Source organism: Scyliorhinus canicula, chromosome 6 (genome assembly GCF_902713615.1).
Source record: "Scyliorhinus canicula chromosome 6, sScyCan1.1, whole genome shotgun sequence".
In the NCBI taxonomy this organism is placed as follows: Eukaryota; Metazoa; Chordata; class Chondrichthyes; order Carcharhiniformes; family Scyliorhinidae; genus Scyliorhinus; species Scyliorhinus canicula.
Window position 1 is genome coordinate 103,974,259 of NC_052151.1, and position 15,596 is coordinate 103,989,854.

The 15,596-nt window shown below is 41.2% G+C and overlaps 1 protein-coding gene across 8 annotated transcripts in view; it reads right to left on the reverse strand.

Moving 5' to 3' along the window:
- ptprk (protein tyrosine phosphatase receptor type K) overlaps positions 1-15,596 on the reverse strand; it is a 740,572-nt gene that overhangs the window by 514,641 nt on the left and 210,335 nt on the right. For all 8 annotated transcript variants that reach the window (XM_038799792.1, XM_038799788.1, XM_038799790.1 and 5 more), the window contains exon 3: positions 15,129-15,400. In XM_038799792.1, coding sequence (XP_038655720.1) covers positions 15,129-15,400 — 272 coding nt within the window. The remainder of the gene's footprint in view (positions 1-15,128; positions 15,401-15,596) is intronic.

Genomic DNA, 15,596 nt, shown 5'->3' on the forward strand with positions numbered 1-15,596 from the left:
AGGGATCATTCTTGATAATCTCCTTTCCAAGGCCAGCACATCCTTTCTCCGATTAAGGGAGATGTGCGTGGAAAGTTTCTTACGCAGAGGGTGGTGAGTGCCTGGAATGCTTTGCCAGTGGAGGTGGTAGAGGCGGGCACGATAGCATCATTTAAGATGCATCTGGACAGATACATGAATGGGTGGGGAACAGAGAGAAGTAGACCTTGGAAAATAGGCAACAGGTTTAGATAAAGGATCTGGCGGCACAGGCTGGGAGGGCCAAAGGGCCTGTTCCTGTGCTGTAATTTTCTTTGTTCTTTGATACGGGGCCCAAAACTGCTCATAATGCTCCAAATGGGGGCTGACCAGAGCCTTAGGTGTACCTCCCTGATCTTGTATTTTAGCCCTCTTGACATGAATGCTAACATTGCATTTGTTTTCTTAACTGCTGACTGAACCTGCACATTAACCTTAAAGGAATCATGAACAAGGACTCCCAAGTCCCTTTGTGCTTCTGATTTCCTATGCATGTCCCCATTTATTTTCTGCCCCACATCCTGACTACTGCTAGGGGGGCCTGAACATAACTCCCATCAGGGTAATTTTGTGATTCCTCGACTCTACCCACAGAGATTCTCTGCCTTCTGATCCTATATCGTTCCTTGCTGTCGATTTAACTTCAGGAATTACCAGGAAATCAAGGAGAGCTTGCCTTTACTTTTTTGTTGCTAAAGGTACTCCATTTTAGATTCCACACCACTAGGACTCACCTATTGTCCTTAAAGACGCCGCGTTTAAGTATAGTGCTTCCAATGCTGACCTATGTTGCAAGATCAGCTAAATTACGGTCGGATTCATTGCAGCTGGATTCGAACGTATAGCCAATAACTTAATTCCTTACTAACAATGCAACCCCGCCCTCTTCGCCCATCTGTCTGTCCTTTCGATGGGACATATATCCTTGGATATTTAGATCCCAGCCCTGATTCCCTTGCAGCCATGTCTCGGTGATGCCCACAAAATCGTACCGACCAATTTCAATGTGCCCAACAAGCTCATTTACCTTGTTCCGTATACTGCGCTCATTTAGGTACAACACCCTCAATCCTGCATTGGCCACCTCCCTTTTCACACTCTGCTCATTCACTGTACCCTGTACTGTGGCCCTTTTTGATTTTTGACTATGGCTTCTCTGCCTTACACTTTCCCCCTCACTGCTTTTTGTTTCTGGTCCCGTTTTACTTCCCTCCGACTTCCTGCATCGGTTCTCTCTCCCCCCCCCCCCCCCCCCCCCCCACCCCACCACATTTGTTTAAATATCTTTGGGTTGTGGGGGTGAAACCAATGCCGACATGGGGAGAATGTGCAAACTCCACATGGACAGTGACCCAGGGCCGGGACCTCAGTGCCGCAGTCAGAGTGTTAACCACTGCGCCACATGCCACCCTGTCCAGTGCCTGTTCTGGTTGATATTGAAAAAGGAACAGATTTGGTTTTCAAAAATGCATAGCCCATACTGATGTTGACTGCTGATGTTCTCTGCAGGTGGTGTTCTTGTGTCGAATGACCAGAAACTTTTTTTTTAATAAAAAGGGCCAACATAGCTGCGCACTGTGTGATCTTCACAGTCATTCAAATAGAGTGTTGGGTTTAGGTTAATTAGCCACGATCTGGGCCCTTGTTTATTGCATCGCCTGAAGAGGATGTCTGTAATCATTGTTTTGGCTTCAGAACGCCCTATTCAAGTCAGGATGGCAGTTAGGATAGCCCAGTACATAGGTATTTACACCTCATTATTCTGTCATGTCCCTCTGTCCTTTTGAGACAATACAACAGTTTTTTGTAATCTACGGTCAGAGTCAGGTTACCTCCAAGCAGCTATCTTTTGTATCCCACCTGTGTCCAATCTATAAAAAAGTTAGTTCCAGAAGATCCAAACCAATTACAGTCTTTATTTTTGAAAGTTATGGATAAAGCATGCTCTCACTGGCCATGACAAAAATTTGAACAGTGGTATGAGTACTGATCCTTATAGAGCACCACTTCCCACTTATTGCCAAACTGAGCAACTACCTTTAATCCCATCTCGGTCTTCTGTTTGCAAACTCTGCTATATCCTTTTTTTCTAATACCAATACTAGACATTCATGGACAGTATTTCACCTTTATTCATTTTTGAAGCTATTTATTTTTAATCTGTCTGCAGAAAAACAAACGAATACAAGCATCTAATTCAAAAGTCCTCCGTATATCCAGTTTGAAATATATAGTGCTTCAATCTCAACAGTACCCAACAGACAGAGGCTTGTCAGCACTACTCTGAGAAAAAGTTATTTGATTTTACACTTCAGCACACAAGGGGGACTGACAAAAACAAATTAAAAATCAACAATTTTACCCAGATATATAACATGATCCTCTGAGTGCTCCATTTCATTTTCTGGTTATAGTGTACCAGCATGTTTATTCTCAGCTGGTGTATGCAATAAGTAGATGGATGACCATGCAAACTGAAACATACAGACACACTGCACATGCTTATAGGCAATAGTGACATTTTGCTACACACTACATTGGCTTCCCTTCTGTTGGAACCAACAATGTCTCCAATTGTGCTTGTGATCCAAAATTACTACCTTTTTAATTACAAAGCTTAAAAACATAGAAGGTTGCAAGGTTAAACAATGTCCTAGCAAACTGCCAAAAGCTCTTATGGAAGCAGAATCCAGTAAAGATTTTTATCTTGTCACATATTCGAGATGACAGGTAAAGAACAAAGAAATTAACTAAACTAACAGCTCTTTCAGGGAGCGACTCAATGGGATAGCCAGCGTTTTCTGTGCCACAAAATTGTGATTAATGGAAAGTTGGCAAACACTTTAAGAAATTTAATTCATACCCTCTTCATATCTCTGAACACTCTTCCTCCAATATTCTTATTCAGAAATAGCAAAACCATCGCTTTTCAATATTAAGTAGAAAAACGGACGACAGACCATGAAAAAAGTGAGCACCTTTACAGAGGCAGCACATTTTTCTTCTGCTCCTCATCCCACCTCCCATACCCATTTCCTCTTTGAGGCACTAACTTCCGACAGATGATCGTTCTTCAGATGCAAGCCTGGACAATAACTGAGAGCAGGTTACAAATCAAGGGGATCAATCAAGTACTCATCCAAGAGCTTTTAGTTCAAGAAAGGATCAACAGATGATCAGGAGTGATATCCTTGACAAGTGACGTTAAGATTACTGACAATTGCAGCTCTACCGCTGCGAAGACTGGGAAGAAATGAACCAAGATCAGCATTGTACCAGAGAAGTCATTTGGAATCATAGAATACCTACAGTGCAGAAGGTCATTCAGCCCCATTAAATTTGCACAGACTCTCCAAAAGAGCACCCTACCCGAGCCCAATCCCTGTAACCTTGCAACTCAATTTACATTTGGACATTAAGGGGCAATTTAGCATCGTCAATCCACCTAACTTACACATCTTTGGACTGTGGGAGGAAAAGAGCACCCGGATGAATCCCACCCAAACACGGGGAGAATTTGCAAACTCCACACAGTCACTCCCCGTCATCTTCAAAAACTGCAGAAATTGCAAGATGCCCTGGGCGGAATGGGGGTCGGAGAATTGCCCGGGTCCGGCGCCAAACCCGCTGCCGCCGTGTCCCGAATTCTCCGCCCCCCCCCCCCACCCCGAGATTCGGCGGGGGCGGGAATTGGGCCGCGCCGGTCGGTGGGCCCCCCGCGGCGATTCTCTGGCCCACGATGGGCCGAAGTCCCGCCGCTGACAGGCCTTTCCCGCCGGCGTGGTTTAATCCACCTCTGGTACCGGCGGGATTGGCGGCACGGGCGGGCTCTGGGGTCCTGGGGGGCGATCTGACCCCGGGGGTGCCCCCACGGTGGCCCGGGCCGCGATCGGGGCCCACCGATCAGCGGGTGGGCCTGTGCCGTGGGGGCACTAGTTTTCCTCCGCCCCGCCATGGCCTTCACCATGGCGGGGGCGGAAGAGACTGCCTCCCCTGTGCATGCGCCGGTATGACGTCAGCAGCCGCTGATGCTCCGGCGCATGTGTGGACTTCCGCCGGCCGACAAAGGCCTTTTGGTCCCTGCTGGCGGGGCGCCAAACGCTGTTCGCGCCGGCCGGCGGTGCGGGAGCCACTCCTGCGCGGGTATAGACCCTAAAGGTACGGAGAACTCCACACCTTTGGGGAGGCCCGACGCCGGAGTGCTTCACACCACTCCGTCCTGCCGGGACCCCCCCGTGTAGGGGAGAATCCCAGCCCCTGTTCTCGTTCTGAAAACCAGTTAGTGAAATATATAACTTGAGCCAATCTTCACATACGTTCATAAGCATTCATTTACCCAATTACAGTTTATAAGTATAGCTGAAATTCACTGTTCCAGTCTGTCTATTTAAAGGGGCACAAGTGAAACACTAGTTAATGTCCACAATTTGCCTACAATTAAAAGACCAAAATATTCAATTCTAAATACCTAGGTTTAGGCAACATGGTTTGAAACCATCCGGGAGAAACAATTTTTAGATTATACTTTGACATCTAATTCATTCCTTCATTAAGAATCCTACCTTCATTAATATACTTAATTATTTCTTGAACTATCTAAAGATTTTGTTTCTGTTACTCTAACTGGAAGTTTATTCCAAGCATTGGTCACTATATATAAAGAATTTTATGATATCAATCTCAAATCTAGCATTCACTATTTTACACCTTTATCTTTCTGCTTTCACGATTTAATCTGAAGTAACCTTTTCTATGCCCTTATTAATGTACTTGCATAAGATACACACAATTACCATTCATTCATCAGCCTCGGAGATTGAAAAGCTTAGGTTGCCCTGGTAGCTCTCACTCTGCAGTATGAGTAACGTTTGAAGTTAATTTTTCTCAGCAATCAGAACTGGACATTACTGGACCGAACTCAAAACTATAGAGTTCAATCACTTTCATTAACTGGAGTTCTGGAGTTCTTTGAATTGACTATGTAGTTCGATGGTATTGGATTTGTTGATGAATACTCCACATTGGTTAGACAGGTTGAGCATTGAATCTACATTGGAACTGACTAGTTTCATCAATTAATAATCAATTGTATTTCCTTCCATTTCAGCTTTATTTTACTAATTTCCTCCATTTTTGTTGCTTTTTGCACAGGTTGAGGTGACCAGCACCTTTTAGCTCCTCCCAGCTTTAACAAAACACAAAGCTAGAATGTTAACTAGCATTTGTAATAGTGACCAGTCTGTAAATATTTATGACTTATGTTCATCTCGCCCCTCTCATATATCCAGAATGTAAATGGCCCACCTCTCTTTACATTCTGGTGGATAGAAACCATGGCTTTGCTTTTATTTTCTATATTCATTCAAGATTGTGTGTATCGTGGCATTTGACAAAATTAAACGTATCGTTGTGTACTGCATGAATACATTTTTCAAGTTCACCTGGTAGATTAGACCACAAACTGAGTCTGCATCTGGGTAATTGAACACAAGGTTCTCTAGCAAGGAGCACCATGTCTGAAACGAAGTACTACATCTGAAGTAAAGTAATACTGCTGGGCAGATCCCCTTGGCCAAAATATACACAACTTAACACACTCCCACTTCAACTTTATATCTCATCTTCAGGCTTTTAAAAAAACTTAGAAGACCTATATTTCTTCCTGGACCATATTTAAACTTAATGTGGCTTCTGTGGAATTTGACAAAAATGGAAACCATTTTTACAGCACTTGTGTTTCTTTGGTCAGCAGATCTATCATTGGCAATCTGTCACAGTTGGCACTCATCAAATCTGTGTTCTTGTAATTTTCTTTTAAATTTATCAATAAAACTCTCAGTTATATTAATATTATTGCACTTCTTAATAAAACTATTGACACATATTGATGCGAGTTTGGGGGAACACTAATTCACTTCTACCTCAACCATTAATGCGCAAAAGGTTACATAATGCTGCTGTCACCAAACAAATACTGGACAAATTAAATTTGATGGAAATCAAAAACAGTAATATGCTGGTCAGTACATTTCTACTACCAGTATGGAAAATATCAATTAATGTCCTGTTTTTTTTGTTTGCATATCAATAGGCTACATAAACAATCCCACAATATTTAATACAACTACTGCTGGCTGACATTACAGCAAAAGGTAAACACTGCAGATCACCCCATATGACCTGGTAATTAAATGTGATTACTGATTGACCTGCTAAATCTAAGGTTTGGACTGAAATTAGCCAATGCAGAATTTTGGACTTTGCCGTTTGTCTCAGAACCTGAGCTTTGAGAAAGAAGTTAAGAGTGCAAACAGCTATGATTCCTGCTTCCACTTGCCAAAACAAATTTATTCATGTTGAGTTATCTCGCCAAAGTGAAATCAAAGATTATTCAAAAGCAGAGGAACCTAATTCAGAACAAACTTCACTATATGCTCTGGATCACTCAATTAATTTATTTGGCGAGACCTTAAGTCATACAATCATACAAAGTTTAGGTTTGAGTGGACATTTACGGAGAGTTTGCCAATTTCAGTTGAGGCACTTGGGCTACTGTTCCCCCGGGTTAGGTTCCACTATTTGCATTGTGTGTAAAGTGTATGAGAGTGTGGGTGTGAGGTGAGTGTGTGTGTGCGTATGTGTGTGTGAGGCAAGAGTATGCATGTGTGTGTGTGTGTGTGTGTGAGGAGAGTGTGTGCATGTATGACTAATTTAGTTAAACTGAAGATAGTTAGCCTACAAGCAGAGCAAGTGTCTGGATGTAAAAGGCAGGCATTTGAAATTAATAGGGCTAAGTTGGATGTTCAACAGATAAATAGAACATGGGTAGCAATTTGCATTTGGAAATAAAGAAAGTTTGTTGTGTTTAGTTGTTAACAAAGCCAAGTAAAACTGGGGAAAGATCATAAATAAATAAAGCAAAGTCATTCAATTTTATTTTACCCAAAAGTGGTGGCCACAAGGACACAAAATATATTTTATTTCCTGGGAACGGCAAAGTTCAAAGAAGGATAAGAATAATGGGAAAAGATGAAAGAGAAAAATCATCTTTCAAGAGACATTGAGATGTATGACCGTAAGACCTCCTGGAGTGTGCTGTGACTGGGAATGGGCTGTGAAAAGAAGCAAAGTGAAGCAGTTTTCAGGCAACCAAGAAGTGTTTTTTTTTTTAGAAAGGTTTGTCAAATTCTCAACAGCAGGTGGGACATCTCCATATAGCAACAGTGGGTACCTTGTGCCAGATTAGTGTGTTTTGTTTTTTTTACAGATTAACAATCTATGAGCACTGTTGCCTAAAGGTCCTTTGTGAGCCTAACCAAGTAGGAATATTAATTTTAACTATGTAATTGTAATCTTGTGTGTTTAAGTTTTCTTCACTTTTGCAACAAATTGTTTTGACTTAATATTTATAATCTAAACTGTGTTACTGGAATTTATGGCTCACAATTTCAGTACCAATATCTTCTCGTAGTAAAATACAAATAGAAAATAATTGTGATTGTTTTCCAAGCTTCACTTTGGGATTTGGTTTACACGGCAAATACCACCCACTGGATCATAATACACTGTAAACTCCAGTTGAAATATTCCTGAAGGTTTGATCAATTGGCACTTGTGCACAGTTTACAAATATCATTGAATTACTTGCGATGTTGGGTCACAGTCATTTTATTGTATTTATTCCAACAGAAGCCTCTAAGCTTGATGGGGTATTAGAAATTGGGAGCTCTCCTGCATATACTGTTGGGAGTGTGTTGGTTACAGAATTGTCTACTAAAAAGTCTTTGTAGTCTTTGATAGGTTAACTGTAAATCTTTATTAACAAGAACTATTTACACTTGTACAATAAAGGGTCCAGGCTAAGAATTGTTTGTATGTCTTGGACTTAACAAGTCTCTAGTCAACACCACACTGACCCCTGGGGGCTGCATCCAGACCCAAATTAACCTTGTAGGTGACAGACCCTTATGCTATAATCCACCAGAGTCTTTCTCCAATGTATATGGAGTTACAGTAACTTACTTCATGTCCTACATGATCAGTCGCATGCTATTGTTATTACCACATTAATGCTATTGCTGCATCGCTATTACTGTATTCGCATTATTGTAACACTCTCACTCCCCCACCTCAAAGTCCTTGAATTTACAGGTCTAGGAGATCTGGGGACCTCTAAACCCTTCTATACCTCATTGCCCCTCTGTTGGGAGTGGCAGTCTCTGTTGGCTCTGGTTCGCCCTGTGACTTGAGGTGGGACAGACATTTGAATATGTTTTTTTCTTTTCTGCCATTACTTCATATTAAAGTGCACTTAGTCACTTGGTCAGTGGTTGTTGCTGCTCTAACATATTTCTGCTATGATGGAACAACTTGTATTCATTTCCTTGGTGCTTATTTCCCCTCTTCTTTTGTCATGTGTGGAGTCTCAATGTCTGTGGATGTTAACATTTCAACAATCGAACCTTCAATTGCACCTGTTGTTTCATAATTTTAGCCAAATGTTTCATTGCTTTATTATTTTTGCGCTTACAAGTTTTTACATTCAACTCAGCAACTACACTGGGCAGTAGAATGGTCTTCATCGGAGTTATCTGTGGATCTCAATATTTTGGGAAGTTCAAATGGACATTCTATTCTGTTTGGATTTTTTCTTGCCTGGCCACTGACTAGTGTTCGACTCGTTCAGATCATTTGCTAGAACCTCATTTCTCGGAATTATTCTCATCTTCTTTTGAAGTGACAAAACCCTTTCCATACTACGCATTGTGCTCATCATTTTGTTCGGGCTGAATTGGAGTTAATCAATTCTTCATTTAGACCGGACTCCATCAATTCTTTCTCCTATCCTTGGCATTTCGCACAAGATTTACTGAAGACAACTGATGCTTAAAGTTAATTATTTTAATTGAAGTTCTATCTTTGTTCAATCATCATTTAAGCATTCCCAGTCTTCTTCCAAGTGTTCCACTTCCTCAGTGACAAGCCAGCGTTCCTCGTTTTTCCTCAACAAACTCATTATTCATATGTGAAATCTGATTCTCTACACGGATCAGTTTTTCCTTGGAGTAATTCCTCTATGCTCACATCCTGTAACTGCTCTACTCCCAATGCTTTTGTAACACCTCACATCCTTCAGTGAGAACTTTCACTTGCCATTCTACATTGTTGATTTTCATCTCTTTATATATCGCTTTGGAAACACAATTCTCTCCCCCACCCACCCCCAGGTTTTTTCCAAATCTCTTTCTTGGACCTCTCAGCTTCTTCCCAGAATGCTGAACATTCTGGAGTCTTCTCTGAAATTGGCTTCGTCAGTTCTTCCAGAGTTACATTTCTAATGTTCCAGAAAAAAACTCTGATTGGAGGGATTCTTGTCAAGTGTGAAGGTCCTTCAACAGATTTCCCTTTTCATTGCCTTGAGTTTTCTTGTAATTTACCACAGTCTCATTGAGTTTGTTCTGCTACTCTGCTGCTCAAGGTAGCCTTCATGCTGTTATGTAGTTGAAAGGTAATGTATTGTTTTTGAATGTGATCTCGGAGGGCAGTTAGCCGTTCTTTCAACTATTTGTTTTCTTATTTGTTTGTTCAGATCCAAACCAGTTTGACTCATTGAAGACTTCAGTTTAACATTTTCTTTTTTTCCCCCAATTAGTGTGGCCAAGTCAACCACCCTGCACATCTTTGGGTTGTGGAGGTTAAGACCCATGCAGCCACGTGGAGAATATGCAAACTCTAAATGAGCAGTGACCTGGGGGCCGGGATCAAACCCAGGTTCTCAGTGCCACGAGGCAGCAGTGCTAACTACTGCACCACCGTGCCACACGAATGGTGTATTTTCAAAGGTATCTATTCAACTTGAATTTCAAATGTGAGCAGTACTGTATGTACTACACCGATACACCACAGACAACCAACTAAGAATGGTTCCTTACCATAACAGAAACCAAGGCTCTCTGATACCACATCATTTTGGGAGTGCTACTGTCTGATTCCACACCTGTGTTGGGAAGTCATCTCTATACCTATCCCATGACCGCCTGAACCTACACAAAGTCCAAAAAAGGCCATTTTATTGGCACGAAGCTGGTAAATTTGAAAATACACAGGAGGGGGTCACAACGAGGTAGGAAAAGCCAATATTTGTGTAGTGAGGCAACCAAGATGGAAAAGCCACCAAGGTGTTTTCCCGAATCCAGAATGCGGTAACTAGAGGAATGCAGAAGCAAACCAACTGGTCGGATGCAGAGAATGGATCTGGCTGGAAGCATGAAGTAAATAGGGGCATGAAAAGAGGTCAATATCACAGGAATAAAGCCAATAAAAATTAAAACCAACCTGTACCAATATAAATGAATTGTGAACAGAGCCACAAAACAGAATTTGGAGGTGCAGCAGTACCATCCACTTTTTGGAGAACTTTAAGACAAGTAATATAGAAAATTATAAAAACCTAATTAACTCAAAACATCTAGATGTAGCTGAATTATCAAATTTGTAGCATAGAAACTATAACCAGCACGGTAGCACTGTGAATAGCACAATTGCTTCACAGCTCCAGGGTTCCAGGTTCGATTCCAGCTTGGGTCTGTCTGTGCGGAGTCTGCACATCCTCCCCGTGTGTGCGTGGGTTTCCTCCGGGTGCTCCCGTTTCCTCCCACAGTCCAAAGATGTGCAGGTTAGGTGGATTGGCCATGATAAATTGCCCTTAGTGCCCAAAATTGCCCTTAGTGTTGGGTGGGGTTACTGGGTTATGGTGATAGGGTGGACGTGTTGACCTTGGGTAGGGTGCTCTTTCCAAGAGCCGGTGCAGACTCGATGGGCCAAATGGCCTCCTGCTGCACTGTAAATTCTATGATAACCACCAGGAAATACACGGGAGATGCAACAATTTGAAGTCATTAGTCAATCTCCCACTGTAAGAACAGCAAGTCAAGATCAAGTCCAACATTTAGGACAGGTTATAAGACAATGGGATAACAAGGCCCAAGCAGGAGAGAAGGGAGGAGGAGGAAAATAGGCACGGTAGACAGGAAGAGGGAGAACGAGGAAGGGGATTTGGGGACAATGGCAAAACATGGTGCCTGGACCCTTTCTTCACAGCAGAAGAGTAAGAGTGGTGGGGGAAAAGCCGTGGAGTGGGTAAAAGTGTAGTTAGCAGCAATTTGGAAAGGCAGTGGGGGTGGAGAAGAGCGGACAATAGTGAATGTGGAAGGGTGTTTGCATTCACGTTTAACATATTTCAATTAAAGAGGTTGCTGGTGGTACTTCCATTTAGTAGAAAGTTGTTGGTAATAATTCACAGAGAAGGACAATTTGTGAACTGATGTTCCGTGTTGATAATAAACCAATTTCAGGTGCGTTGGGGGAAAAATCTCAGTTCAGCAGGGTGGGCAGCCACAGTCTAATTGTTGGCAAGTCAGGGGATTGGTGGTCTTGTTTCTGCTGCACATTTAGAGGCTCAGTAATCCCACTGTTTTATAACCTGATTGTCCTAAATGCTGGACTTGCTCTTCTTACAGTGGGAGAAGTTTCTTTGCTACTAATTTGATAGTTGAGCTACATCTAGATGCTGAGTTAATTAAATATTCTTGCTCAGTCCCATAGGGTGGATGGTGGTTCACACTCGTGACTCACAGCATCAGGGACCTTGATCGAAGCTTGAAAATTCTATCAGGGACCTGGGCTCGCTTCTGACCTTAAGTGACTGTGTGGAGCTTATACATTCTCCACGTGTCGCGTGGGCTTTCTCCCACAGTCCAAAATGTCCAGGTTAGGTGGGGCTATTGCGATAGAGCGGGGTAATAGGCCTAAGAAGGGTGCTTTTCAGAAGATGGGTGCAGACTGCATGCACATCCTTGTGCACTGTAGGGATGCTATAGATTCTAAAACCCAATTTTTTTCGATTTGAACTGAGGGAAGCAAATCGTTTCTGATGAGATCAGTACTTATAACCCAATGATTTCTCCCCCCCAAAAGGGCACGGGTGGAATTTCCAAGCGTTGATACAGGGAGCTGCTGCATTAGTTATTAAAGTAAATTGGACATGTAGCAATCCAATTACAGCCCCAACAAAACCATGAGACAATCATCCTATTTGATAGATAATAGATTCAACATTGAATTTCTAGCGTAAAATTGCACTGATATTGAATGCTTCCTGAAGCCAACACTAACTCAAAAGGAACGCAATTACTCGTCTCCCACCCACCCACCACCTCCAATTTACCTGAAGGCAACACAAACCTCCAATTAATATAGCCATTGTTTCTTTCAAATGCTGCATTTAAATTAAGCATCTGAATGTTTCAATCAACAGCTCACAAGGTAATAAGTAGAGAACCTTGTTCTGTGCAACATTTTTGTTGAAAGTCTGCCTTCAGCAGAAACTAGCAATTAGATGAAAATCACATCTTAGCTCTGAATATAGAACCATACAATTATCTGTAGTACACTTATTGTTGATTTTTTTAGAAACAGAATCCCTTTTTTACAATATGAAGATCTGGTCATCAAACTGGCCACTAGAAATCTTGCTATCTAATCAGATCGAACCAAAAGAGCAAACCAATTAATCAATATTTCAGATTTGGAAAAATCTTTTCGATCTTCTCTGGTCAAAGTCATAAATTACAGCCTCTATCACTGTAACCATGCTGCATTACTGCAGTCTCCTCTGTGCATTCACCTTCAACAACGCTCCTTGCCTGGTCAGCTTGGTTACAAGCTCTTACCTGTTCAATCACAGCCAGAGCATTTCCAACAGTTGCTCCTCTTCTGATCTCCATACCATCGCCTCCATTATTACCCAAATATCTATCTTTGTGCACCCATCTCCTCTTCTTCATCTACATATTTGCGGCTGAAACTGAATTCATAGTATCATATTCCACAGTTCTACATCCCCATCACTTCTGTCAATCCTTTGATTGCCTCTCTATTGTCCGATTATTTGCCTGACTTCCAGAACTAAATGAACCACAGCTTCTACCAGTTAAACATTGGGATAATATTTAGGAAAAAATGCTTAAACAACACAACTTGGTACTTATATTTGTGCCTCCAGGAAATTGAATTCCAGGTTGTAATATTTAACTAATGGCAGCGGAATTTTAAAGTTTTCCCTTCATTATGTCTTATCCATTCTGCAATCTACTCAAAACATATTGCTTAAAATTATATTTGATTACACATGGGTGGGGTTGGTGGGTAGGTGGGAGGATGTGTGGTGGCAGCAATTCAGTGGGCAGAAGGAGGGGAAAAAAGACATCAAACTCTCCAAGTACAAATGACAAAAATGGAGCCATTATTTTAAACTCAGCAGGAACAGAGCAGATTTAGGCCTGATGCATAATTTACACCTCAACATATTTCACATTGCATTGGCTTCAGAGTGAGGTTAAATGGGATTAGTGGATTAAAGGCCCAATCTCACCATGTTCCCATTGGGTGTACTACATTACTTTTTCCTCCCAGGTATTTTACATTTTTCTTGCTCATTGAATTTCACCACCATGGATCCACGCACAAGGCAGCTTATTGATTTGCAATCCTTTTTCCATTTCTCAGCTTCATAGGGGGATCCAATAAGCAGCCAAATGTTAGAAGCGCATGAGATTTGGATAACTAATAAAGGCCCTTTTTTAAGTAAATAAAAGGCCCTCATGGAGAAAATGAAGTAAATGTATTCTTCCATTGCTTTGTCATTCCTATCTCCTGGTAAGGAAATAAAATTAGTTACAATGAATTATGGGAAATAAGTTGTGTCTGTCTTTCCTACAAATAATTAACTGATGATGATTCTGCAAAACAGACTTGTTGCTTTCTTGCCGACATCCAGGAGTCTCTTAATATTCAGAGAAATCATTACTTATCCAACCATCTTGCAGACATAAAACTGGAAACAATTTATTTTCATTTTAGAAGTAGAAGATGGAGAGCTGGTAGACTTCTGATTGCAACACGGATTTTCAAGTAGTTTTTAACAAGTAAATGTAAAGTAAATGTTGCCCAATGGTCCCAAGGACAAAATTGTCCCTGGCCTCTGAAAGAAGACACCATTCATTTTCAGTTACGTTATGCACTATTGTTTGAGTTTCATGAAGAAAAATATTCCAGAACTTAAGACTGAATTTGCCCATCTGCTACAAGTTGGTTATAACGCCTTTGCAGATCTTGATGTATTAATTCTTCACATGCACACTGATCTTTAAATTATTACAAATTAACTGGGAATTTTTTTGCAAGTTGAAGATGAGTGTCTGAATGAATAAAGCATTAATGAGTACATCTATTGCGAAGAAGGTCCTATTGCACTGTTTAAATTGTATGTTGTTGTATTCTTCAGATAAATTTAAATGCCACCACAAGAATAAAGCTCCAACAAATCTCCATCTCCGCGCACAAAGTCATGTAATATGATAGCAGAACCCTGGAGTCACATTCAATTAAATCATACAATTCCAGGGTTTTTACTTTCACTATTCTAGCCAGGAAAAGTTTTCCACGTGCTGGTCATTTTGTGAGAAAAATACTTCCTGACAAGTCCTAATTAAATTTGCGCTGTACTAGATTTAACCTCTGGTATCTTGTTTTACTTACTTGGGCTTGAAATAATTTTCCAGATTTATCCTTTTGCATACAGTTTGCTATTTTTGCATACAAATGTAAAATCACCACTCAGATCTGTTCATTCAGGCTGAAGAGCTCAATGTTCTCCATGTACAATTATTTTCCTTTTAAAGGAATCCTCCAAAATGGGGATCAGCAACCCCTCTGAAAACTCTAAAATGTGTAAATCTTCCTTCTATCTACCTGACCAGACTGGACACAGTAATTAAGGATCAATTTTAAAATTGTGCCATACAGTTCGATCCTAGTGTCCTCTGATGTATTTTCCATTTTGTTGGCCGTAAAACATTCCATTACGTTTGTTGATTGGTACTCTGCATTGGTTGAACATTTTAAGCAACAAACCCCCCAAAAAGAAAACTGGTATATGGTCAGCTTCATCATCAAATATTTCAACATTATTCATGAGGTATGCGTGTTGCCCACTTTTCCTTCTAATACCCGAAAGCTCTTGGCTATACCATAATGGGGAACCACCTTACCTGATATTCATTTGGCCAGAAGGTGCTCACTGCCAGCTCAGCCCGATGCCATTCTTCTCCCTGAGATCCCGTCACATTCCAAATAGGATTCACAAAGGCTCCCTTGTTCACTCGGACAAAAATGTTCAGTGTTCCTGGGTTCACATAATCTTTACTGTGCAACCAGTAACTGAAATCTATGCAGTGAGTGTCATTTTCCTTCATCAGTGGAAGCAGGAGTCGCGCTTTGTCTCCTGACCTATGCTGAGAAGAATCAACCATCAAGAAGGATCCTGTTGGGAAAACGAAAACAAACTCTGTTACACATTAAGTAATTCATAAAATACAAGACTGACCAATGCACGAATAAGAAAAATGTTGCTTACTCGTCACTCAATATGCCATAGATGTAACAGTTGAATTCACCTTTCCTTTTACAATATTTCAGCTTGATGTTTAAGAAAGAATATGCATCAATTCTTCCAAGAC